The 25629-nt window shown below is 34.0% G+C and overlaps 2 protein-coding genes across 13 annotated transcripts in view; one reads left to right on the forward strand and one right to left on the reverse strand.

Moving 5' to 3' along the window:
- Nucleotides 1-1957, reverse strand: part of CYCB3;1 (cyclin b3;1) — a 32758-nt gene extending 30801 nt beyond the window's left edge. For 3 of the 8 annotated variants that reach the window (XM_088213463.1, XM_088213461.1, XM_088213460.1), the window contains exons 1-6: nucleotides 1807-1957; nucleotides 978-1032; nucleotides 819-882; nucleotides 419-476; nucleotides 237-291; nucleotides 56-149 (exon numbers count right to left, since the gene is read on the reverse strand). In XM_088213463.1, the coding sequence (XP_088069589.1) occupies nucleotides 56-149; nucleotides 237-291; nucleotides 419-476; nucleotides 819-882; nucleotides 978-1032; nucleotides 1807-1821 (341 nt within the window). In that variant the 5' untranslated portion in view covers nucleotides 1822-1957. Of the gene's footprint in view, nucleotides 1-55; nucleotides 150-236; nucleotides 326-418; nucleotides 477-818; nucleotides 883-977; nucleotides 1033-1806 lie in introns of all 8 variants that reach the window. The other 5 variants (XM_088213462.1, XM_088213467.1, XM_088213466.1 and 2 more) reach the window with 5 other exon arrangements.
- Nucleotides 1958-9943: 7986 nt separating this feature from the next.
- Nucleotides 9944-22485, forward strand: LOC110810772 (Pentatricopeptide repeat (PPR) superfamily protein). 5 transcript variants are annotated; one of them, XM_088213470.1, is made up of 9 exons: nucleotides 9945-10279; nucleotides 17841-17955; nucleotides 18365-18537; nucleotides 18624-18723; nucleotides 18905-18981; nucleotides 19439-19538; nucleotides 19729-19872; nucleotides 21656-21868; nucleotides 22144-22485. In XM_088213470.1, exons 3-9 carry the CDS (start codon nucleotides 18482-18484, stop codon nucleotides 22354-22356), a joined length of 903 nt encoding a protein of 300 aa, XP_088069596.1. In that variant the 5' UTR covers nucleotides 9945-10279; nucleotides 17841-17955; nucleotides 18365-18481; the 3' UTR covers nucleotides 22357-22485. The 5 variants fall into 5 exon arrangements, with proteins under 5 accessions (XP_088069598.1, XP_088069596.1, XP_088069595.1 ...); XM_088213472.1 differs by lacking the exon at nucleotides 17841-17955 and having other exon boundaries at nucleotides 9944-10279; nucleotides 22154-22317; XM_088213469.1 differs by lacking the exon at nucleotides 17841-17955 and having other exon boundaries at nucleotides 9945-10345.
- The last annotated feature ends 3144 nt before the right edge of the window (nucleotides 22486-25629 follow it).

Raw genomic sequence — 25629 nt, forward strand, 5'->3', positions numbered from 1 at the left:
GTCCATTAAGTTTTGACCTTTCAAGAAGAAAATATCCAAATAAAAGAATACTCACATCTGTTTGGTACCATAAACCATTGAATTCTTAGACACTTTGGCACTGACATTGCTGACATCAGCTAATGCTTTTCTTTGAACTTTTGAATTTTCTGAACAGGGAACATAAGAAACTATGAGAAGAGTCCTCACAGCATGGTGATGGGCTTCATACCAAACTTAGTCTCGTAAAGCCTTACCGGAACTCTCACACTTGCCTTTGTACTTCTCCATGATTATAGTACTCCCCTTTATCTTAAAAGATACAAGCAAGGAAAAAAGAAGTGTTCTGTCTTATACAGAAAACAAATTGCATTTAAAGAATAAAAAATTAAAAAAGAAAGTCGCCAGTAATATAGGGAAAGATTGAAGAGGTAGAAACCTTTAAATTGCCTGTGCTAGTTCGTGTACTTCCTTTACTTGCTTGTACAGACTTCCTTCTAAGGGAAACATGATCAAATGGTTTAGAATTTTTTTTTTAAGTCAAAGCAACAAAGTCTTTCAACATGATATGCTAGAGTAGTTTCCTTCCAACACAATATGAAGACTACTTTCTTTTACAGTCCCTTGAACTGTCTTAGCAACATAAAACTGACAAACATATATGCAATGTGCTTTTTAACTAAGGTGTTTCCCAAGTAAACAATAAACTCAATTCAATGTCTTTTAGTACTTAGAAATTTATTTTTGCATTTCTCACAAAAATTTACTGGAGAAAGAAAAAATACTCCTACATTTACCCAACAACTTTTGAGAGAGAAACAATACGAGATGATACTTACAGGCCATTGGTATCAACCTTCCCCTTTTCATTTTCTGAGTAAACTTTGAAATTCTTGCTCACCGCTGTTCAAAAGTAATATTAGAAAATATATATACACTGCAATACAAGAATATATAATTCTAGCATACATGATTATGAAAGGTAGCTATAGCTTTACCAATCATCCGGCTGCAGCCATCTTCAGTGACTTGATTAGAACCCATAAATTTTCCCTAAATTTTGCCAGTAACATTTATTGGTTCAGTTAAATGATTCATTTAACAAACATAACAACAATCATGAATCGACGAAGAGAAACTAAGCAATTTGAACTTTACTACTATAAAGTGATTGGAGAAGGAGAGGTAATTGTTTTCCTCATTACTTTCAAGGTTTCTCTTATGCTTAAATATGTAAAGAGTGTTTAATGAGAAGAACTGGAAACTAATACAAACAGCTATGAGGCTTCTTTTTGGTTAACTCTAAGCTTAAATATGTAAAGAGTGTTTAATGAGAAGAAATGGAAACTAATACAAACAGCGATGAGGCTTCTTTTTGGTTAACTCTAACTTGTTCTCAGGTGTTTGTTTCAACCAATTCATTGGACTGAAGATTTAAAACAACAGGAAGATTCAGAAGAAAAAGAGAAATGAAAACTAACTCTTTCCAAATATCTAAAGGAATGAGATGAGATCCTAATTCATTCCGTAATTATACATGCAATGAGAATTTGTATTCAAGATTATGTACGATGAATCTGGTCTCTACAAACCCCAAATTCTTTATGCCTAACTCTTCTAACTTCCAACTACAAAGAAATTCCAAAATCAAAAGAAAGAAACGTAGAAAAATCTTCTCCGTAGATAAAATGTGCATCACATATAAACCCTAGTATTCTGAATCACGTAGAAAATAGAAGGAAAATTTAAAAAAGAAAAGGGGAGGGAGAGAGAACGAGAAAAGAAAACTTTTACTCGTTTTAAACGCATAACTACTTTCTAGCGTACCTTAACCAACGCCATCTTCTTGGAAGATTGAATTCTCGGTATTCTGTCGTAAGCTATTCTGTAAAAGCGAAAGGGAGAGGGGAGAGGGGAGAGGGAAAGGGAGAGAGGAGAGGGATTACCGTTGAAATATCAAATCTAATTTTCTGAGAGCGCCTGTTTGCTTTCGGTTTTAAAGTGCAGATGGTTTTACATTTATACCCTCAAGGTTCAAGGGACGCATCCACCAGGTTCAAACCGGGCTGAATTTTTCTTTTTTTCTTTTTTTTTTTTTTTTGTTTTTCGTCCGCAATTCGAATACCTTAAAATTTTTAATATTTAATTTCTAATTAAATAGTTTAAAACTAAAGCTTAAATATATTTTTCATAAATTTAAAAGTAAAAAGCTAAAAATACATGCTTTTAAAAATAATAATAATGTTTGGTTTTACCATATCCTTTTCAAAATTGTCAATTAGCTTTAACATTTTCTTTTTAAAATTACAATTTTGTCCTTTAAATATCAATTTCCGCCTCCAGCCACCAGCCGTCTGACCTTCCGTAGCAGTAATAGTCTCGCATGACGTCATTCTTTCTTCAGTTATGATCTCGACCGTCCGTCACGCACAATCTTGTCGTCTCTTGCTTCTGTTGCACGGCCTCGCTCGTGCTGTCCGCTAGCTGTGCTGGTCTTGCCGTCGTCGAACCCGTCATCTCATCTGCTTGCTCTGTTCTTCTCTTCTCCATGTATATAAATATAGTACATATTATATAATATATATTATGTAAATGTAATAATATATTACATAATACATATATATATTATGATATGTATAGTATAAAATACATATAAAAACAATCAGATTTGATGTTTTCTATATATAACATTCTGATCTTTTTTATATATTTGTTGTATAAGAATTAGAATGTTTATATAGAAAATATTTTTGCTTTATATATATATATATGTGTGTGTGTATAACATTGGGGTTAATGTTTATACAAAATATATTGTTATAAATATTATAATATATATTTATTTGCAAATATTGTTTTAGTTAATTTTTCTTGCCTTTTTAATTTTATGTTATTTTAATATCTATAATTATTTTAATCAAATACAACAGTTTCTCTTTGATTCATTTTCTTCTTGTATCATTTTTTTAATCTCAATATAACAAATATTTCCATCAAATACAAAATTTTTACTTTTTAAGATGATAACAAGTTGTATAATTATTTCTCTCAAGCATATAACAATTTTCTATTAAAAGTATTTTTACTAAAAGGTTATTTAAACATCACTCTTACAATATAATATTAATATTGCTTTTTACAACTACAATTAATTTTTATATATAAAAATTGTAACAAGTTGAGTTCATACTATATTTTATAAAATTCAAATATGATGCAGCTTTAAGTTTAAATACACAAAGTTCACGTTTTCTCCTAAATCATGAGTGAATTCACCAAATTTGCTTTGTTTCCAACCGATATTGTATAAAATATATTTATATACAATGAACTAAAAAATTAAATTTTAAAGTTAAAAGTATATATTATATATAGAATAAATTATCAAAATAGTTCTCAATTTTTTTTACACGTATTACATTGGTTACAATTTGATCTCTAATTCTTTTAGTTTTTCTTTTAAAGATAATTTTAACTAAAGAACAATAAATATTTTAAATGATAAATGCATAAATATTTAGGTTGTCTTTGGAAAGAAAAAATTATTTTACTTTTCCAAATCCATCATCTTTCATTATTATCTAAAAATCATCTTCTATGACTAGATAAATTTACATACATTCTCTATTTATAAATAATCACTATTGTCAATGTCATAACCAAACATGAACATTGAAGAAGAAAAAATGTCACATAACCCTTTTTAAACTATTTTTTCACCTCCTTTATTTACATTTTGTTAAAAGGCCCCTTGGAAATGGGCTGTGTACAACCCATATTCTATAAGATTGCTTCCATATGAGAACCAAAATGCACTGTTTCATTAAACGGTGCATTTTGGCTGTTGTTACACCAGAAAATGAGGTATAAATACCTCTTCTTCTCCATCAGAAAACCCATAATCGGATTTCCTTTTTCTCCAAACTTCTTCCTCTCACACAGACACCAAAAGCTCTAGGTTTATGAATTTTCTTTTTTTTTTTCTATTTGGTTTGCAGATATTCAACTTGGACATTAAGGGACAACAGCAAGTATTATCTTCAATGAGTAAAGATATTGTACATTAATTTTTTCATATTTTACCGAAGTAATGTATTGTTGTTAGAAAATCTAGGATCTGGTGTGTATTGAGAAAGTAAAAGTTCACTTTATAACATAGTATCAGAACAGGTTTGTTGATATAAACCCGAACAAAAAAAAAAAGAGGAATAGAAAAGATCCATTTCGATTTATCTAAACCCGAGAAACAGACACATTTAGAGCAAGTATGTTGTTTGGAGCCAAAAAAAAAGTGAAGCAAACACGTACAAAACGGGTTGGTCTAAACCTGAAAAAAAAAGGGAGAAAATCCAAATGTTGGTTCAAATGTCTATTTAAAGAAATTATTAGGTTTATCATAGTTGCAAATCTATAAAAAAGAGGGAAATACATACAAAGCAAATGATAGAAATAGAAAACTTATATTCACACATGAGAACCACAAATAAAAACTCTACTGTTTTAACCAAAACAATTTCAAATACAAACCAAAATCCCATTGTTTTGACTGGGACAATTTTAGATTCATCAAATCTGGCCTCCAACATTAAGGCCAGCACATTTCATGCAAAAACTGCATATAATCTTTATGCTGACCTCAAACAGAGACATGTTGAACAAAATGCCTTCAATCAAGTATCTTCTAGTGAGACATGTGAAAATATATGTGTTCTTGGATAATTGACAGTGGTGCATCTTATCACATTATTCACACACCAAAATTATATACTAAAATTACATCAAATATCATTTCCAATGTTACTTTGCCTAATGGTGTAAAAGTCGATGTGTCGCACACTAGAATAGTTAGGTTAAGTGAGGACATAGTTCTCAACAATGTGTTATGTGTGCCATCATTTAATTTCAATTTAATTTATGTTAAAAGGCTAACACAAGATTGTAAGTGATGTTTAATTTTTTCACAAACACAGTGTGTTATCCAAGACCTTATAACTTACAAAATGATTGCAATATGAGGAATTAAGGATGGATTGTATCAACTTAATTCCACCATACCATTAAGAGAAACAACCAAACCAGCATTCACAGGTGCAACCCTTTTGGGTCTCAAAGAAATACAAGAAGTTGATGTATGACACTACAGACTTGGACACCATTCATAGTCCAAGTCAATTACAAAATCAAATGTAGCCAAAACAAATAGTTATAAGTTGTGTTATGTTTGCCCACTAGCTAAGATGCATAAACTTGCATTTGATGATAGTAACAATAGAGCATTAAAGTGTTTTTATCTAATTCATTGTGATATTTGGGGCCCCTATAATGAGATGTCTTATGATGGTTATAAGTATTTCCTATCAATTATTGATGATCATAATAGATGTATTTGAGTATATTTGATAAAAAGCAAGGCTGAGACGAGCATGCACTTACAACATTTTTATGCATTTGTTGAAACTCAATTTGATAGGAAGGTGAAAGTGATTAGGAGTAACAATGGTAAAGAATTCAAAATGAAGAAATTTTATGCTGAGAAAAGAATTTTGCATCAAACCTCTTGTGTGGAGACCCCACAACAAAATGGAAGAATTGAAAGGAAGCATCAACATTTTATCAACACTACCAGAGTGCTAAGATTCTAAAGTAGTCTTGACATAAAGTATTGGAGTGATTTTACATCAATTGTCATTTATCTTATTAATAGGATTTCTACACTAGTTGTAAACAATAAAACTCATTTTGAAATATTGTTTGGGAAACCACTAGGATATAACCATTTAAAGATTTTTGATTGTTTGGCTTTTGCATCAATTTTAATTGGGAATAGACATAAGTTTGATGTAAGGGCTAAGAAATGCATATTTTTGGGATACTCTTTTAGTACTAAGGGATACAAACTACAGGATATTGAAACATGTGATATTATCATATTCATGAATGTTATCTTTCATGAGAATGTGTTTCCTTATGAGGATAGAAGCTGGATGAACACATTAGAAACCTCCACAAAATTAACACAGGGTCCATACCCACAACAAGAATGAACATTGCATTAGATTTTGAAGAGGTTAACCTAGAGGGCCAAATGGAGAATTTAGAAAGAGTTGTGGGAATGCCTAATCAAATACAGGAAGAAACAACAACTGGAGAAATAGAAAGTCATGGGCAGGACATTGAACATGAACTTGTCTCTAAGGAAGTTGTCACTAATGAGACACCCACTTGAAGAAAATCCACTAAAACAGGTAAGACACCAACGCACTTAAAGGATTATATGTGTAAGCAAATTAAAGGACATGAAAATAATGTTGAATAGATAAATGGAGAAGACTCTCAATCAAATGAAGTTGTTCCCATAACAAGTACTGTTGGATACTTCAAGATTAAAGGGGTACACAAGAGATATATTCTAGCTATAACATCCCAAGAAAAACCTAACTCGTTTGAAGAAGCAAACAAGAGTGATGATTGACAGAAGGCAATGCACTCTAAGCTAAAAGCATTAAAAGATAATAAAACTTGGAGGATTATGGACGTCTATGCAGGAAAAAAGGCTATTGGATGCAAGTGGGTTTACAAAGTGAAATTCAAGGCAGATGGTACTATTGAGAGACATAAAGTCAGACTTTTCGCTAAGGGTTTCACCCAAATAGAAGGTCTAGATTACCATGAGACTTTCTTGCCAGTGGCCAAAATAGTTTTAGTAAGAATATTATTACCTTTAGCGGTCATTAAGGGATGACATCTTCAGCAATTAGATGTTAACAACGTGTTTTTGCATGGAAACTTAAATGAGGAGGTATACATGGAACTTCCTCCCGAACATCCTAAAAGGAGATAAGAGAAAATTTGTAGATTGCATAAAAGCTTATATGGACTTAAACAAGCGTTTGCCAAATTTTCTGAGTTTATTACTCAACAAGGTTTCAAGCAATCCAGGCAGACTACAATTTGTTCATAAATGTTAATGGTAATAGTTTTACAATTTTACTTATAGATGTTGATGACCTCATTGTGACAGATAATGATGAAAATGTGATTAAAAAACTAAAGGTAATACTGAATAATAAGTTTAAAATTAAGAACTTAGAAAATTTAAAATATTTTATTGGAATTAAAGTTATTAGATCAAATAAAAGAGTTCACATATATTAGAGAAAGATGCTTTAGACCTTTTGAAGGATGCTGGAGTTTTGGGAAACAAAATTTCATCACTTCCCTTCGACCAAGACGTTAAACTTTTAAGGGATGAATGAGAGTCAATCCCAAATCCAAGAATGTATAGAATATTGATTGGTAGGTTGATGTACCTTACATTGACTAGGCCAGACCTTCCGTACTCTATTCAAATGCTCAGCCAATTCATGGAGAGCCACAAAGACTGCCATCTAAAGGCTGCATATAAGGTTCTGAGGTATGTTAAAGGCACTCCAGGTCAGAGTTTATTTTGCTCAAGCATATCTGAATTAAAACTAAAGACTTACACTGATAGTGACTGGGGAAGATGTTCAGATACAAAAAAATATGTTACAGGATACTGTGTTTTGTTAGGGGACTCGCTAACATCTTGGAAGTCTAAGAAGCAACAAACAGTTTCTAGGTCTTATGCAGAGGCGGAGTATAGAGCTATAACAAGTGTATGTTATGAGTTAACATAGATCATATATGTATTCAATGACCTTAAGGTGAGTAACTTAGGAGCAATAGATTTGTATTGTGATAATAAAGTTGTCATACATATAGCTATTAATCCTGTATTTCATGAGAGAACTAAATATATTGAATTAAATTGTCACATTGTTAAAGATAAGGTACATGAAGGGAGTATTGTAATGAGACATGTGAACAGTAAACAACAACTAGTAGACATTTTTACAAAAGCTTTGTCCAGTTGGCTTCTTAAAGAACATATGATCAAGATGGGAGCAGAAAACATCTACTCTCCAGCTTGAGTGGGGATGTTAAAAGGCCTGTTGGAAATGGGCTGCGTGCAACACATATTTTATCATGTTTTAGCTGCTACTAAACCAAAAAAAAAAGGTATAAATACTTCTTTTTCTTCACTAGAAAACCCATAATCAGGTTTCCTTCTTCTCCAAACTTCTTCCTCTCACGTAGACATCAAAAGCTCTAGATTTCTGCATTTTTTTTTCTCTTTATTTTGTAGATATTCAACTTGGACATCAAGGCACAACAACAAGTATTCTCTTTAATGGAAGAAATGTATCGTACTTTGATTTTCTCATATTTTACTGAAGTAATGTATTGTTGTTAGAAAACCTAGGATCTGGTGTGTACTGAGGAAGAAGAAGTTCACTGTGTAATAAATTTGCACAATTTTTGCTCTCCAGGGTGTATCAACCTACTTCATCGAATCAAATTCAAACTCTTCCTCAACTCCTCAATGCGCTTCTCTAATAAATTGCAATATTATTTCTCATGTTCCATTAGCTTTTACAAGTGATTACCCACCTTTAATTTGTACCAGGTGGCCTAAATTATCCATACATAATAGAGAAGTAAATGCACGTACAAGATCCATGATCCATGGAGGGCTTTATTTAATAAGCCCTTAAGGAGGCATTGAAGATGATAAGTAAGGAGATGGAGTGAAAGATAGAGGAATATATGTATAAGTATATAATTTCCATATATATCGAGTTTATTCGTGTTTTTTTAAGGATGATTGGAGTGATGATTAGCTCATCATCTTTTTAGTAGTTTCTTGAGGAGTAACATCTGGGTTGAAGTATTAAATAAAAGTTTGGGAAATAATCATAGATAGTTGGACCAATCTTTTAACGTTAAAGTAATAATTTTTCAAGAAAATATTTAAAAAATATTGTTTATTATTCATAGTGCAATAAAATAAATTGTATTCTTAACCATTATCTCATATTTATGAAAATAGTACAAGATTTTAAATTTGCGAAAACGTGTGAGATTTATACTGAGTCATCTACTTCAAATCTATAAGATATTTAAATTTTTTTAAAATTGATATCAAGCATTCTTGACATAAAAGCTTGCTGGCTAAATGATGGTAAATGAATGGTCGAAATTTAGAGAGATTACCTATTAAAATACATATAATCCACTTGTAGTCATTATGGAGATACATATCCAACTTTAACAGATAAGAGAAAACATTTGCAATATTCTTAAAAAAGAACCAACCTATAGATGACATCGTAAAAATAACTAATATATTTTTTTATTACTATGTGATGAAAGACTCAAAAAATAGAAGTAAATTTATATAATATTAATGACATACATATACTAAAAATTTTAAATAATATCAAATATTCTGACATTATGAAACACATATTCGAAGCTTAAAATGGATATTTCAATCATGCTATTTAGTGATGTAAATCTATTTTTTAGATTATACAAATGACACAAGATTGGTAATCACTCAATTAATAAATTATGTTGCAGAGATTAAAATTATATCAGAACATAATTTAGCATATAGTTTTTACTTATTGACTTGCATTTAACTCTGTAAAATTAAATATTGTCTTTTAAGTTTCAACACAAACAATATCCTTTTATAATTTATTTTACTATGGTCATCAATAAGAGTTAAGATTAGTAACTTTCTTGTGTAAGTTCGTATCTTTCAAAATATGTATTTAGTCACGGACAATTTTATGTTGTAATATCTATGATGTCAAATAAATGATAACAATTACATAAGTATGCTATTAACATCTCCTTCAAAAAAGTTTTCTATAATGTCTTTTTGAACAAGGTACAAGACATACTTAATTGCTACACATATTAATCCCGTATATATTAAATTTGTAAAATTTGATGGGAGCCATAGTGAAGATCATACTAATAAAATTGCAACGCATATTAATATCCTATAAAAATTATTTTTTTAAACATTAATTGTTATAGAATTTAAATGACTAAATTTATAGGCGGTCCATAAAAACAATGTTGTTACTCATAACTCACGCATTATCCAAGCCCAACACAGGCTCCTTCTCCACGGTGCCGTTTAACGCTGAAACAGAAGCAAATGGACATGAACGGTCGAGAGGAGAGATAACACGCAGAGTGTATTGAAGAAGCTTCTGGAGAAATACATGCGGCGGAGAAACGAGAAAGGAAGAGAGAAGCTGGCGGGCGAATATTTTTGGAGAGAGGAGAGTTGATGATTTCTGGGGAAGAAGAAGATAACAGAAGGGAGAGGGTTTTTCCGAATCAATATGGAGTCTTATTAGGTTTTGTTAAAGGGGAGGAAGTGATTGAAGAAGGAAACACAAAGAGGCTTTGGAATAGGGTGGGTTAATTTCGGATTGGCTATTAGTTTCCTTTGTCTTCTCCGTTTTTTGAAACCAGTTTGTTGGTACGCATTTCAGTTTTCTGATAGTTTGAGGTTTTTCCCCTGCTAATATGTGTTTTTCCTTTTTGTTAAGAAAAATAACTACTCTGTTCTCTGAGATTGATTAGAATAGGATGATCTTTTGGTTTTTGTATTTTCTTCTTTCCCTTTAATGTCATTTGCTTACAGTCACTTATATTAGTTTTCATATTGTGATTATTCTCGTCTGGATTTGGAGAAATGATTTTTAGTTTGTTGGAAGTAGAATTTTATGGTTTTCTTCTTGTAAGTTCTTTTCGGAAATAATTTCACCATACAAATTATGAAATAAAAGAAAGAACTAGAACACACACCAAATAACTGGTTCAGGACCACTTCCACTTGGCTAACTCCATGGGAACTTACTATTATTCCGATCACTATAATATACAAAGAGAAGTAGTATAAACACCGCGCAGAATTCTCACTCTTCGTTACACCTGGTACACAGACTCAAGTTATCTTGTACTAGATCTCAATGTCTTAACATTTTTTACCTCCCCCTTTATTCTTGCAATTCACTACACTCTCTCTACTCCCATACAACATGTGCTCCATTTAGGGGAAAAAGAGGAAGGGAACAAAAGGTTGAGGTAGGTGGAATATCATCCGCCAGGCACCACGCTCAAGTTAGAAGTCAACATTTCTCCCTTTTACACTCATATATGGTTACTTGGAAAAACAAAAACAAAACAAATTACCAAATCCTAACACACAGATAAATTTGGCCTTCCTTCAAATTACATCACCGCCATCAAGCACCAAATTTATTGTGTTATCATTGTCGTTTTTCTTCTCTCCTTTACCTCTTTTCAACTGCTTGGAGGTTCTTAGATTATCTGCTTTGCATTTTCCCAGTAGTAGCATGCATGTATGTATATCTTAGTTGAGACTCTCCACGAGGGTGACCTCTCCCTCGTCAATGACTCTTCTCCCTTGTCATGAGTTCTTCACAACTAAATTTTCCTTTAACATATTTTTCTCATTCGCCTTAGTTGGTGACATAAGATAGGAACATGGTTAAATTTACTTGATCTCATTAAATCTTATGAGGGTGCTTTGATAACATCCAAGCTAGACAAATAGACCTAGAATTTATTAGAGTTTCACTGGAATCTGTAGGAAAACTAGGAAATTCTTTGATCCACCAAGAAGAAAAATTTCATTGAAGAATAATATAGAATTTAATAAGAATCGACTGTTTACTTTACAATCCTTATGACTTACATATTTATGTAGTTCTTAAACTAATCATAAAAGAACGATGATTACATAAAAAGAAATTTAGCGATAAACTAATTAATGGAATTCTTAATTGAATAATAAAACAAATCATAACTAATCTAGGAAAGAAATTACAACTAATTAGGAATAGAATTAAAAATAATACTGAACTAGCAACCTACTTAGAAATGTGAATCTAAAAATAAATATCAATGCTTTAAATGATAATAATACTAGTAGCATTTCTATAATGCTTCTTTGTATCATTCTCCCCCACTTAAAGAAAACTTGTCTTCGAGTTTTGAAATGTCCAAAAATAATAGAACTCAATCGATGCACATTTGAAAAATTTTGTTGGAAATCCTTTGACTTGTTGCTCTTATGAGGAAAAATATTTGGCAACAGAAATATGATTGAAGGTTGATAAAACCAAGATGGTCGAACAAACTTAAAAAAATTAAAAACTTTCTTTCTTGGTTTGCTCATTAGATTCAATATCAATAGCCTTATATCCTATAAAAAAATCAATAACTTTATCATATTTTCAAGAAAAAAATCAATAGCTTTATCTTTCCATGAAGCATGTTTATTAGTTGTAGGATTATTTTTACCATGAAGTTGATCATCTTCTTGTTCTTGGGCTTGCGACTTACTTTACTCCTCTACTTGTTCTTGTATTATTTCTTCTACTTGATTTTCCATCCCTTCTTCATATAGCTCAAGCTCTTGTCATGACTTTTCATTTTCCATTTCTTTTTACCATGCGTAAAATGCCTGTAAGCTTGGCCAGAAGGAGTTACTGTTTCTACATCAGCAACTGTTGATTTGTTAGGACTCATAACTTATTAATTTAATATGAGATGAGCCTGAAACTTATTTTATGCTCATGTTAATTAAGATTTGTTTTGTGTTTGATTGGTTATTGATTTTTACCTTAATTAATTTTACTATATTTATCTATGGATTTTTTGATGTCAGAAAATACTACACGAATGAGCAATTAACCCAAAACAGGAATTGGTGGCTAAATTGTCAATGTTTTATTCCTATTATTTCTCACTTCATTTTCTGTTACATTACAAAAGTTTACGAGAAATTTTCTGAACTTCTTCTACTGCTTTTATTTATTGAAGAGGCTGGTTTTTATAGAGAAACATGAGAATAAACCTGTCACTGAATCTCGGATTAAAAAAGTAAAAAGAATTTGCTTGATTTAAGGGACAAACTTTGACTAGATAAGGTATGGAGATATTAGATATCTCCTTATTAAAAAATACTGGAATTAGTATCCCAAAAATCATAAATAAACTAGGAATTGATCTCTTGGCTGATTTATCCCTAGCAATTAGGAATTAATCTCTTTGCTGATTTTTCTCACTTACCGATGCTCCCACTTAAGCTGCTGCATAGATATCTATCATGCACAAGGTGCTGAAAAGTTCTTTTGTGAGAATATTAGGTATTTATTGTGATATTGGAACAAATTGCATGCATATAACTCATGCTTCAAACTTTTCCTTTATTATGTGCTTGTTAATTTCAACATGCTTTTTTCTATCGTATTGAACTGCACTGTGCGTAATGCTAATAGCTGTTATGTTGTCATAGTACAGCTTCACAGGCATGGTTGTTGATCTCTTTAGTTCCTTTAAAACTCGTTTCAGCCATGCCATCAACCCCATGAGCCATTGATCGGTATTCAGCCTCTGCAATATATGTTTTGTTTCTTACTTCTCTAAGTCATTAAGTTCCTTTGTATAAAGGTCCAATAGCCTAATATTGATTTCCCATTAGTGGTTCAGCCTGCGCAATCTGCCTCTATGTATACCTCTTTCTTTTCATGTTTTTTGAAGAATAAACGCTTTCCTGGTGAGCTTTTCAAGGACCTCAGAATTTGATATATAGCTTCAAGGTGTTCTTCATGAGGGGAATGCATAAATTGACTCACAAAGCTTATTGCAAATGCAATATCTCATGTATGTGACAAGTAAATAAGTTTCTCAACTAACTTTGGGTACTTGGGTACTGTGATGTGTCCACTGGACAATAGGAGTTTCTGCGGGGGACGATAAGTACTCATTCTTGTTTCATTGGGCAAATCAATGATGTGTTTCCTCTGCGAGATTGATATTCCTTTTTTTTTTTGGTTATGCTACTTTTCTTCCAAGAAAATATCTCAGTGATCCCAAGTCTTTAATCTCAAACTCAAACGCAAGACTCTTCTCATTGGTTGTGTGTTTTCTGAACATGGTATGATTAGTCTGTCCTTGAATATATCCCTGGTCTTTTGCAAATTGGATGAACTTCTCAAATTAGACTCTTGGAGATTGTTTCGAACGTAGAGGGAGTTTTTAAATTTTCAAACTTCTCATCAAAATTTAGTGGTTTATTTCTTTTAAGTCTCTATTAAAGAATGTATTTTTTACATCTAATTGCTGGAGAGGTTAGTTGAGGTTGACTGCAATTGTTGTAGAGGCCAACGAGTTGTGGAGGCTCATTGGGGTATCGGTTAAATGGGAGAAGATACTAGGGGTGTGACTAAACCTCATGGTTTGGGACTTTGGAAAAAAATCGGCATGGGGAAACATAAATTTTAGGAATGCACCAAGTGGAAGTTGGGGAAAGGTGATAGTATTTGTTATTGAAAGGATGAATGGGTTGGAGGGGGTAGGCTCAAAGATCAATTTCTAAGGATTTTTGCCATTGTAGAATAAGAAAACATGGTGGTTGCGAAGGCATATCCTGAGGGCGATAGGAGTAGGGGGTGGAATGTGAATATCATTGTTGAATGGAGAAAGTGGATTAGAAATGCTTGGTAGGATGAGTTTTGGGAGTAAATGGAGAAAGTGGATTAGAAAATGCATTTCGTCTACATTCTTTGCTGTCATTGTTAATGGGGGACCATCAACTTTCTTCAAGGCCTCTAAAGGCCTTCGCTAAAGGGATCCTTTGTCACCACTTATCGTCCTTACCGTTATGGAGACGTTTAGGAGATTGATGGAGAGAACAGGGGAGTTGAACTTGTTGAAAGCAGTGGATATTGGGAGTGGGAAAGAGAAGATGAGTGTTTCTCACATATTTTTTGCGGATGATGCTTTAATTTTTTGTGAACCAAATGTTAATGCCATTCTTCACTTGAGATGCATCCTACTATGCTTCCAAATGGTCTTCGGTGTAAGAATCAACTTGAAAAAGATGGAAATGGTGCTGATTGGTGATAGAAGAGATATAGTAGTTTGGCCTTAGTTTTGGGTTGCAAAGCCACTAATCTTCCTATAATGTACCTTGGTCTTCTATTTGGGGCAGAATATAAAGATGTGAAAACGTGGGAGCCTATTATTGAGATGTTTGATAGGTGGTTGGCAAGGTGGAAGAAGAACTTCTTATCTAAAGCCGGTAGACTCACTTTGATTAAGAGTACACTTGTTAACTTACCAATCTACTATCTCTCTATCTTCAATTCCGGCCAGTATTGCAAAAAGACTTGAAAACATTCAGTGTAGATTCCTTTGGGGCGATGAGAATGGTAATAGGAAGTATCATTTGATTAGGTGGGAAGAGGTCAAAAAACCGGTTTTGGAGGGAGGTCTTGGTTTAAAGTCAATTGTAGAGTTAAATCGTGCTTTCTATGAGAAACGACTGTGGAGATCTCTTGGGGAGGAGCGGAAACTATGGTGGAAGGTGGTGCATGTTAGATGGGGTGATTGGGAAAGGGAGAATGGGAGAATGAGTAAATTTAAGCCCCATAGGTTGAGCCTTTGGAGGAATATTCGGGATCACAGCCACTGCATCAAGGGTTGTGTGGGTTGGCAGGGGTGATGGGGCTAGGTTTTGGCAAAATGAACGGATGGGGAATTTAAGATTAAAGGACAGATTCAAAAGAATTTTTGACATTGCCTGCAATAAGGATACAAATGTGGAGGAGATGTATGAGATTGTGGGGGAGGGAAGGGTGTGGGATGTGAAGGTGAAGAGAAGACTGTAAGACTGGGAAATTGATGAGTATAGCAGCCTGCTATTGTCCTTGTATGACATGAATTTGAATAAAGAAAATAATAAAAGAATCTGGAAGCTGGATGAGGAGAAAGGGTTCTCGGTGAAATCTTTGTATAGCTGTCTAACTAAGAAGGATAACAACCATAGCATGTTAGCTCCTTATAAGCAAATATGGAAGTCTAAAGCCCCTCCTAGAATGACTTTTTTTGCGTGGGAAGCAACCAATGAATGTATTTTGACTTGGACATGCTAAAAAGGAAGGGGAATGTGCTTATTAATTGATGCTGCTTATGCCATGCTGCTGAGGAATCGTGTAACCATTTATTATTATCCTGCCCAGTGACATACAATATACGAACCTCTGTTTTTGGGCTGTTAGGGTTAAATTGGGTTATGACTGGTAGTGTGAGTAATGAGTTGTGGGTGTGTGTGGACTTTTGTAAAAGGAAACATCATTTGTTCCTTATTCCACTTAATATATTTTGGGTAGTGTAGAAAGAAATGAATGAGAGAGCTTTTGAGGATATAGAGACTAACTGTACAAAAATTAGAGATAGATGGATTCATACTTTTGGCTCTATTTTGTTGGGTTATGACATCAAAGACTTGATTGACTTTGGTGTTGTTATAAACCACTTGATTGACATGTAATTAGTTTGTATTCGGGTGGTATCCCCTTAGTATCTTGTGCATAATAATACTTTTCTTTTATTTAAAAAAAAAGTGGATATCACTGTTGTGTATGATATTTTATTATTTAATTAGTTAAGATGATGTAATTAGAGTTCTATTAGAATACTAATATCGTGTAATTAGAATTCTAGTAGAATAAGAATTTCCTTATCAGTAAGTTAGGAATTGTATAAGTATCTCAAGTATAACAACATAAAGGGAGAGAAATAAAATTATTATTTTTTCTCCAAAAATCAACAGTCACAGAGAATTTTAATGATTGAGAGATTGAAGAGTATGAAGCTCTTACTATTCCTTTCATCCCAGGTTCAGTTAAATGATTACAGGGATCAGATGGTGTGGATTTTGAAGAAACAAGGAGAATTCACTATCAAGTTATTCTACAAGTATCTGAACAGGAAGAAAGGGATGGGGACAATACACTTTCCGTTTAACCAGATATGGAAGACGAAGGCTCCCCCAAGAATATCTTGTTTTGCTTGGAAGCGGGTAAAGGATGCATCTGGCTATTGATAAACTGATGTAAAGGGGAAAATTTTTGCTTAATCGCTGCTATTTATGCAAGACGACTGCGAAATCTTGTAAACACACCTTTTCTGGTGTCGTATAGTGTATGGAATTTGGTCTATGGTGTATAGTCTCGTAGGGATTAATTGGGTGATTGCGGGATTGGGGAGGGATGGGCTCTGGACCTAGGTGGAAATATGTGAAAAGAAAACTTATCTTTATCTTATTCCTTTATCTATTTTTTGGGTGATTTGGGAGGAAAGGAATGTTAGAGCATTTGGGGGAATTGAGGGGGAGATTCTTAATATTAGGAATAAATGGATACATGTTTTTGGTTCTTTGATTTTGAGTCATAACATTAATAAGTTGGAAAATTTTGGGAATGTCATTGATCTACTAACCGACATGTAAATATTTTGTATGTAAGCGGTACCTTTTTGTACCATTGTTTATATTAATACTATACTATTTTTATCTAAAAAAAGAGTACTGTCACTGTAGAGACAATTTGAGGTTTCAAGGTAGTCAATTCTGTTTAAGCAATCCATCTGAATTGTGTTTAGTTGTGAACATCCACTTACGCCCAACTCTTTTCTTCTCTCTTAGCAAATCCATTACCTCCCATCTCTTATTCTTCTCAAGGGCCTTCATCTCTTCAAGAATAGCCACCTTCCACTTAGGAACCTGCAAAGCATCATTTACATTTCTGGGAATTTCCACACTTGACGGTTGGGAGGTAAAAGCAGAGAATGACGGTGAAAGATGTTTGTAGGAAACAAAATTTGATATGGGATATTTGGTACAAGGTCAAACAACTTTTCAGTTAGCAATAGGAATATCAAGATCAAGAAAACTAGGTTCTGGTGAGTGGACTTGGATTTGGGTGAATTGACCTGGACAGACTCGGGCATGGGAATTACCTGGGCATTCAGTGGATTTACGGTCAATCTTTGGTTCATTACTGTTTGGTATCTGTTGTTATTTCATTACTGTTTGTAGATGGCTCTATAGAGTTTGGGCTTGGGCCTTTATTAGTTACAAGACTAGGTTCTGTGTTTAGGAAAGAACTGGGTTCTTCTTCCAAAATTGGTGTGGGACGTAAATCCAAATCTTCAACAAGGTGTCTCTCCCTGAAGATGAGTGTAGAAAAAAAAAAAGATTTGGACTCGAAAAAGGTACATCCATGGTAACAAATATTTTCTTCGAAATAGGATAATAGCATTTGCATCCTTTCTGCATTTTTTCTACCGCTTTTATTGATTGAAGGGCTGGTATTTATAGAGAAACATGGCAACAATCCTGCCACTGAATCGGATTCAAAAAGAAAAAGATCCCTTGATTTAAGGGATGAACTTTGACTAGATAAGGTATGGAGATATCATATATTTCCTTATCCAAAAACACTGGGATTAATATCCCAAAAAATCAGAAACTAATCTGTAATATTTGGGAATTAATCTCTTGGCTGATTTATCTAGAACTTAGGATTAAATCTCTTGGTTGATTTTTCTCATTAACCGACATGATCGTCGTGTGCTTTTGATTTCTATGAATTTTCAGCGTGTGCAAGCTTAATTTTTGCAGGGAAAATAATTAGTGAAGGAAATGTTGGGAGGATGCTGAAGAAGAGTTCTCTAAGTATGAGTTTCTGACCTGTTTGGTTCTCTGGCTTTTTGGAAATAAAACAGAAAGAATACGGAGATGCCTTGTTGTAGCTTTCGTTCTACTTTCTGTAAGTTCCCTCTGCAGGAAATAGGGTAGGTTAATAATGACTCCTTGTCTTCTTCATGTTGTCTTCTAATGTCATATAGGTGACTAGTCTAATTCTTGTGTCATTTGTCAGTCAAAAAACTGAAGGATCTTTGAGTTTGAAGCTTCAATTTTCAAGGGGCAGTACTTGTGGCTTCCAAAATGAAAAATGTCTTACCTCCTCCTCAGCCAAGGCAAGGGAAAAGTTTATTTTGCTTTCTTAGGAAAATTTTCTTTATTACTATTTTTTTTTTCTCTTCTTCAAATGGTTTCTTTTCTTTTTCTTTCTTTTTTTTTTTGCTTCATCTAAATTGGACTTGTGTTTGGCTTTTGGTATATTTCCTACCATTATGATGAAGGATCTCCAATATGCAGGTGGCCGTTATTCCTTACCTCAAAGGCACTCACAAGCGTTTTAGACAACCACTTCTCAGTTCCAAATCCGTTGATAGGTCTGTCGTTGTGTCAAATTAAGATCTTTCTTTGCCAACTATTTGGTAATAACTTTTATTTTACGTTTAGCATTTACACTACATTTGGAACAAATTAGACTTTTTTTGGGGGTAGAATTCTTTAGCAAATTCAGATTAATTTTAACTAGGATCTCCCCCCACAAAATGATAAAAATGGGCATACTAGAAAATTCTAAGTTTAAGGTAATATATTTTGATGGAATTTGAAATGTATTCTCTTAATTCGACTTAATTTTTACCATCTTATAAGGAATTTTCACCGTCATCTTTAAAACAAGTGCAGATTTACAGAAGTCCCACAGACAAAATTCTTGAACATAGCTTTAGTGTTGCTCATATTTTTGATTATATGTGCACGACAATTCTTTCATGATTATTTGCATCAATACTACTTGATTTAGTTTCCCACAATTGCCTGATATTTTGGCATCTTTAGTAGAAAAGAGATCAAGAAGGCTAGAACAAGAGAGCACCATTTGTGGAAGAAAAGAGATTCAGCTGGTTCTGGCCATAAAGCACTTAACCTTATTAGAATTGTGAGTGAAAGTCTTTTCTTCAATCTTGTTTTCTGGTTTTGACGCTTCAAATGTGAGTCAACTATTGAGGACATACAAGTTTTTGAGGGGTGAACTACTTCTAACTAGCATTTTAGAGCGTAAAATCAGCATATAGGTGTAGCGTTGCATCTATGAATTTCTTTATTTGATTATAAATTTTGAATAGCAGATCTCTGAACTTCCCAGTGAGAAAGAGGCTGTTTATCAAGCATTGAATAAATGGATTGTGTGGGAGACAGAATTTCCATTGATTGCAGCAGCTAAGGCTTTACGAATCTTAAAAAAGAGGAGTCAGTGGCTGCACGTCATTCAAGTATGTTAGTGTCAGCTCAAATATTTTTGAACTCATGGTATAACTTGCTAAACTTTAGCAGATTCCCAGAGAATGTCATTTTTCAAAAATATTTTTCACTCAGTGGGAGGGGATGCCCCAACTAACTTTTCTGCTGCTTAGTCATTTAAATAATGTGATATTCTCTGAAAGTTGCTCCATGCTTAATATCTAAACTTCCCTTATTTGTTCTATGAGACATTTGGTTTGTTGAATGGAAAAAGGGTGGAATAGAATAAAATTAGAAGGCATTTGTGATTTAATTAATCTAGTTTTGTGCATAAGCTTTCTTTTATTTAGTTGGTAGGCTGATTAACCTCTAGTTAACTGAAACGCTCTTATGTGTTGTATCAGCCGTAAATTTTACATTAATTTTTTGTTTATGTAATTATTTACACAATAGGTTATTATGTAGAGTATTTTTTAACTAAACTAATAAATTTATGCTTTATAATCATAGTAAGCATTATTAAGATTATCAAAAGTTTTAGAAAAAATATTTGACTTTATTTTCTTTCAAGTAAATTTTAAAATATTTAATAGTTTCAAATATTTATAATAAACTATTAAAATATTAGTTTAAGAAAATAAAACACGAGTTATAGATTCTCTTGAAATATCTTGAGGCGATGTGCTGGATCGACCTACTATTAGCACTATATCTGTGCAATCAAGGCTTGGTGGCCTTGTTATTTATTCACCTTGATCCCTGATTTCCTGTCTTATCTATGCTTTACTATGCTTCATTTAGATTTTCTCTATTTCTAAACTATTCACATGAAAAGTTAATTTAACTGCTACTCATCCTGCATCACTTTATGTAATCAATTCTTGGTTGCACAACCAGGTGTTAGTCCCATGACTAGTACTTGTCTATCTCGTGTGAATGCTGGTTGCATGATCATATGTCAGTTGCACCGACAAATCAAAGGCCATATTTGGCCTTTTTGATGATATCTTACTTCAAATGGTGATTTACTAGCTAGAAAAACCTTTAAGCACCAGAAAACCGGCGGGTCAGATGAATTTCTTTTTTTCTTTTTGGAATTAAAAAATGGTGGTATTAAAAATTCTGAGGCTATGCTCCAATGATAAGACTGCAAACACAAAAAGGTTAGATAGAGCTTTAAGGTCTTTTCTCTTTACTCAACTGATGTAGCAGATCAGAATAGTGTTTAAAACAAGTAAAGAAAAGTTGAAAAAAAAAGGTCATCCACAACCATAGTGATTGCCAACAACTGCAACTACAGAATTTTCATTACCACAATCATAAATTTAATCACTGAGCGTGTTATTAAATTTGTCACAAGCTGTTAAAATAGTGTTGAATCATCCACATAGCTGAATATGACTATAATCCTAAATAATGAAACCATAACAAACTAAGACTCTTGTATCACACTGGCCTGTGAAAACGTGATTCTGATCTTGTTGAAAGAAGTCTTATGTAAGCAGGTGATATTTTTTAAGTCAGATATTTGTCACAGATTTTTTGTGTTCGTTGTTGACTATTTTATTTTAATGAAGCTTCATAGGTAAATCACATGAGAGAAGAACAATAATGTTCGCATCCAGTTAAATATCTCACATATGCTCCATATGCTCAATGTTGGTCTAGCTTACATTTTCTCTTGTGATGAGGATTGACGAATGCAATATAGGCTATGATTTCTGGCTTATTTTTCTGAATAATGTGGCTGAAAAGGCTATGATTTCTGGCCTATTTTTCTGTATAATGTGGCTGAATTGGTTACATAATAAACAGGTTGCGAAATGGATGTTGAGCAAAGGCCAAGGTGCAACGATGGGCACATATGATACCCTTCTTCTGGCATTTGATATGGATCAGAGGGTGGATGAGGCTGATTCATTGTGGAATATGATTTTGCATACACACACTCGTTCAATCTCAAAGCGGTTATTTTCTAGGATGATCTCTTTGTACGATCATCATAATATGCAAGATAAAATAGTAGAGGTACGGAAAATACTTTTTGATATAAAAGGAAGATTGTTACGAGAGAACATAATACAAAAGGAGTAGGTATCCACTCAAAAGAAAGAAAAGAAAAGGAGAAGACCAGCTATTCTTGCAAAAGAATACATGGAAAATACTTTTCCACTTCCAGTTACATCTCATTTTCTGCATCTTGCACTTTCCTTTCTGTTTTTTTTTTTTTACCATGTAATATATTTCTTGGTAAATTTTGGGTGGCATGCAAACTTTCGACCTTTTGATTGCTGGAAATTCAGGTGTTTGCAGACATGGAGGAGTTGGGTGTGAGACCAGATGAGGATACAGTCAGGAGAGTGGCAAGTGCTTTCAGGGATCTAGGTCAAGAGCGAAGGCGGAAGTTGGTTCTTAGAAGATACCTATCTAAATGGAAGTACATCCACTTCAATGGTGAAAGGGTTAGAGTGAGAAGAGCATTTTCAGAGAAAGAGGATGATAGTTTTGCTAGTTGAAATAGACTTGTTAGCAGTATGGAGGCTGACAGTATACATGTATCGATTTTTACTTTGGAACCGCAAATCAGCAGAGTACCTTGTAACAACTAATTTTAATTTTAATATAATTTAAAATTAATTTATAAATGTAATTTTTTAATTTTTTAATTTTAATTTAGTATAAAAATAGAAGAAATTTGATAAAAAAAGAAATTGAAAACGAGTTTGAAAAAAATGAGTAAAAATTTGAATCATTAAAATATTTTTGAAAGAAAAATTGAAAATCAGAAGTTAAAATATAATTTAAAAAATTTGTACCACGTATAATGCTCGGTTAGTAGTCCCGGCGAACCAGAACGTGTTGCGTAGCAACGGATGTTGACGCGGTATCACGCGGGCGATCTACGTACTCACGATCGAACGATTCAGATTTATTTTCGTGCGCACGGACGGTTTGGATGCATTCCCTCCCCAAAGCGATCGGACGATCAGATTTAAATGTGATCGGACGGTCCAGATTGGATCGTGATGATGACCTAAATTAGATCGCAATGAACAGTTCAGATTCATTTCCTATTTAATCGCGATCTAACGGTTCAGATCAAATGCGATAGACGGTCCAAATTAGATGGGGACGGATATAAATAATCATCTTCACACCAAACTCTAACCTTAGCTGCTATACGTCCTTTCTGGAGAAGAAGACTCAGCCGCCGGGAATGAGAGCCGCCGCCACCCGCTGCCGCATCGGAGCCCTTTCCGACTGCCAAAAGAGGTAAAAAAATTTTCATTTGCTCGGAATTCAATTTTAAACAACTCTATGGCCAAATCGAAGTAAAAGGATCGGCCGATTGACCGAAAAATACGGGCAAAGCCCGGCAGCGCCGCTGCGGGAAATTTCACAAAACACCTCCGATGAGACCCTTCCTAATTCCCATTCTGCGTAATTTTTCTACCGTTGTGATCACCGTTTCCTTCTTTACAGGTTGACCGCACTAGGACGCGACAAGATCTGTCAGCATTGTGGCAAGGATCATGGGACCCACATGTTTTTGCTTCAAAATTAAATGTATTACCTAAAAAACTTGATTATGTGTTGTTTGTGTTTACTCCTAGGAGTAGGACACTATTGGGAGAGGTTGTATACAAAGCCTGTGTCATAAATATAACAGAAAGAAAATTGAGTATGGACCTAATAGAAATTGATACGTGAGACTTTGATGTAATTTCAGGAATGAACTGACTAGCGACGTATCATGCCACCGTAGATTATTTTAGCAAGAAAGTTGTATTCAACCCTCCTAATGAGGAGTCATTTACGAATTAATAAAATCGTTTAACATTTGTTTCCTCATGACAAATTTTCTTATTATCAAGTACTTTAACCCAACTGTTTTCTCTAACTAGGCAAACCCAAGAAAAAAATTTATATTCAAGAGATTTTGATAGTTCGAGACTTTCTAAATGTATTTCCGATTGAACTACTTGGACTGTCAGTGGACAGAGAAGTTAAATTCACCATAGATCTTCAGCCAGACACTCAGCCTATTTCGGTTGCTCCTTATCGCATGAGTCGTGTTGAGATGAAGGAACTGAGAAAACAAATCACTGAATTACAGGACAATGAATTCATCCGACATGTGTCCCCTTGGGGTGCCGGAGTCACATTTGTAAGAAAAAGAGATAGGACGTTGAAGTTATGTATTGATTACAGAGGTCTGAATAGAGTCACGATCAAGAACAAGTATCCCCTCTCTAGGATTGATGATCTCTTTGATTAGTTGCAGGGTGCGCAGATCTTCTCCAAAATAGACCTGCATTCAGGTTACCATCAGATGAAGATCAGGGCAGAAGACATCCCCAAAACAGTTTTCGGACTAAGTACGGACACTATGAGTTCCTGGTCATGCCATTTGGATTAACCAATACTACAGTCATCTTCATGGACTTGATGAACAGGATTTTCAGACAATTCCTGGATCAATTTGTCATTGTGTTCATCGATGACATCTTGGTTTATTCAAAAAGTAGAGAGGAACACGCTTATCATCTGATTCAAGTTTTGCAAGTTCTCAGAGAGAAGAAGCTATATGCAAAGTTGAGTAAGTGTGAGTTTTGGCTTGAGCAGAGTACCTTTCTAGGGTACATCATATCAAAAGAGAGTGTGTTAGTAAACCCTGAAAAAGTTGAAGTAGTGCTCAGCTGGGAAAAATTGACATCGGTTAAGGAGATCCGTAGCTTTCTGGGGATGGCAGGTTATTATCGCGGGTTTGTGAAAGAGTTTTCTAGTCTAGCTGCTCCTTTCACTCGGCTCACAAAAAAGAATGTCAAGTTTGAGTGGTACGAGCTCTGTGAAAGAAGTTTTTCAGAACTAAAGAAGTGGCTGACTATTGCACATGTGTTGACATTGCCGAGCAGATCGGGTGGATATACAGTTTACAGTGATGCCTCCTACTTAGGGTTGGGTTGTGTTTTAATGCAGCATGGGAAGGTCATAGCCTGTGAGTCTAGGCAGTTGAAGAGCTATGAGAAAAACTACCACACGTATGACTTAGAACTTGCCGTAATTATTCACACCTTGAAGACTTGATGCCATTATTTGTATGAGGAGACCTTTTAGATCTATACCGATCATAAGAGCTTGAAACACATATTCACTCAAAAGGATCTCAACATGCGTCAAAGAAGGTCGATAGAACTCCTCAAAAACTATGATTGTGACATCATGTATCACCCAGGTAAGGGCAACGTGATAGCCAATGCACCCAGTAGGAAAAGTGCAAGTACATTAGCTCATTTGATGGTTTCAGAATGCAGGCAGATATGGGCCGCACAATAAGTATAGCTTCAGGACCTGAAGAGAGTCACATGTTTGGGCCACCTGACTGTTCAACCTGAGTTAATCCAAAAAATAAAAGAAGCTCAGTCCGCCAATTCTGCCCTAACAACCCTCAGGAAAGAGGCAGAATAGAGAGTTAACTCAGAATTCCAAGTCTCTGCCGATGGATTGCTTAGATTTCAGGACAAAGTGTGTGTTTCAGGTGATAGCAAGCTGAAAATGGACATTATAACAGAGGTTCATAGCTCAAAGTTTGTCATGCATCACGAAAGCACTGAGATGTACCAAAATATGCGATCCTGATTTTGGTGGAACGGGATGAAAAGAGATATAGCCGATTTTATTTTAAGTGTTTGGTATGTCAGCAGATCAAAGGAGAGCATCAACGCTTAGGTGAGCTACTTCAGCCACTACCAATTTCAAAGTGGAAGTGGGAACCTATCACCATGGAT

Source organism: Carica papaya, chromosome 2, assembly GCF_054855325.1.
Source record: "Carica papaya isolate Zhongbai chromosome 2, ASM5485532v1, whole genome shotgun sequence".
Classification (NCBI taxonomy): domain Eukaryota; kingdom Viridiplantae; phylum Streptophyta; class Magnoliopsida; order Brassicales; family Caricaceae; genus Carica; species Carica papaya.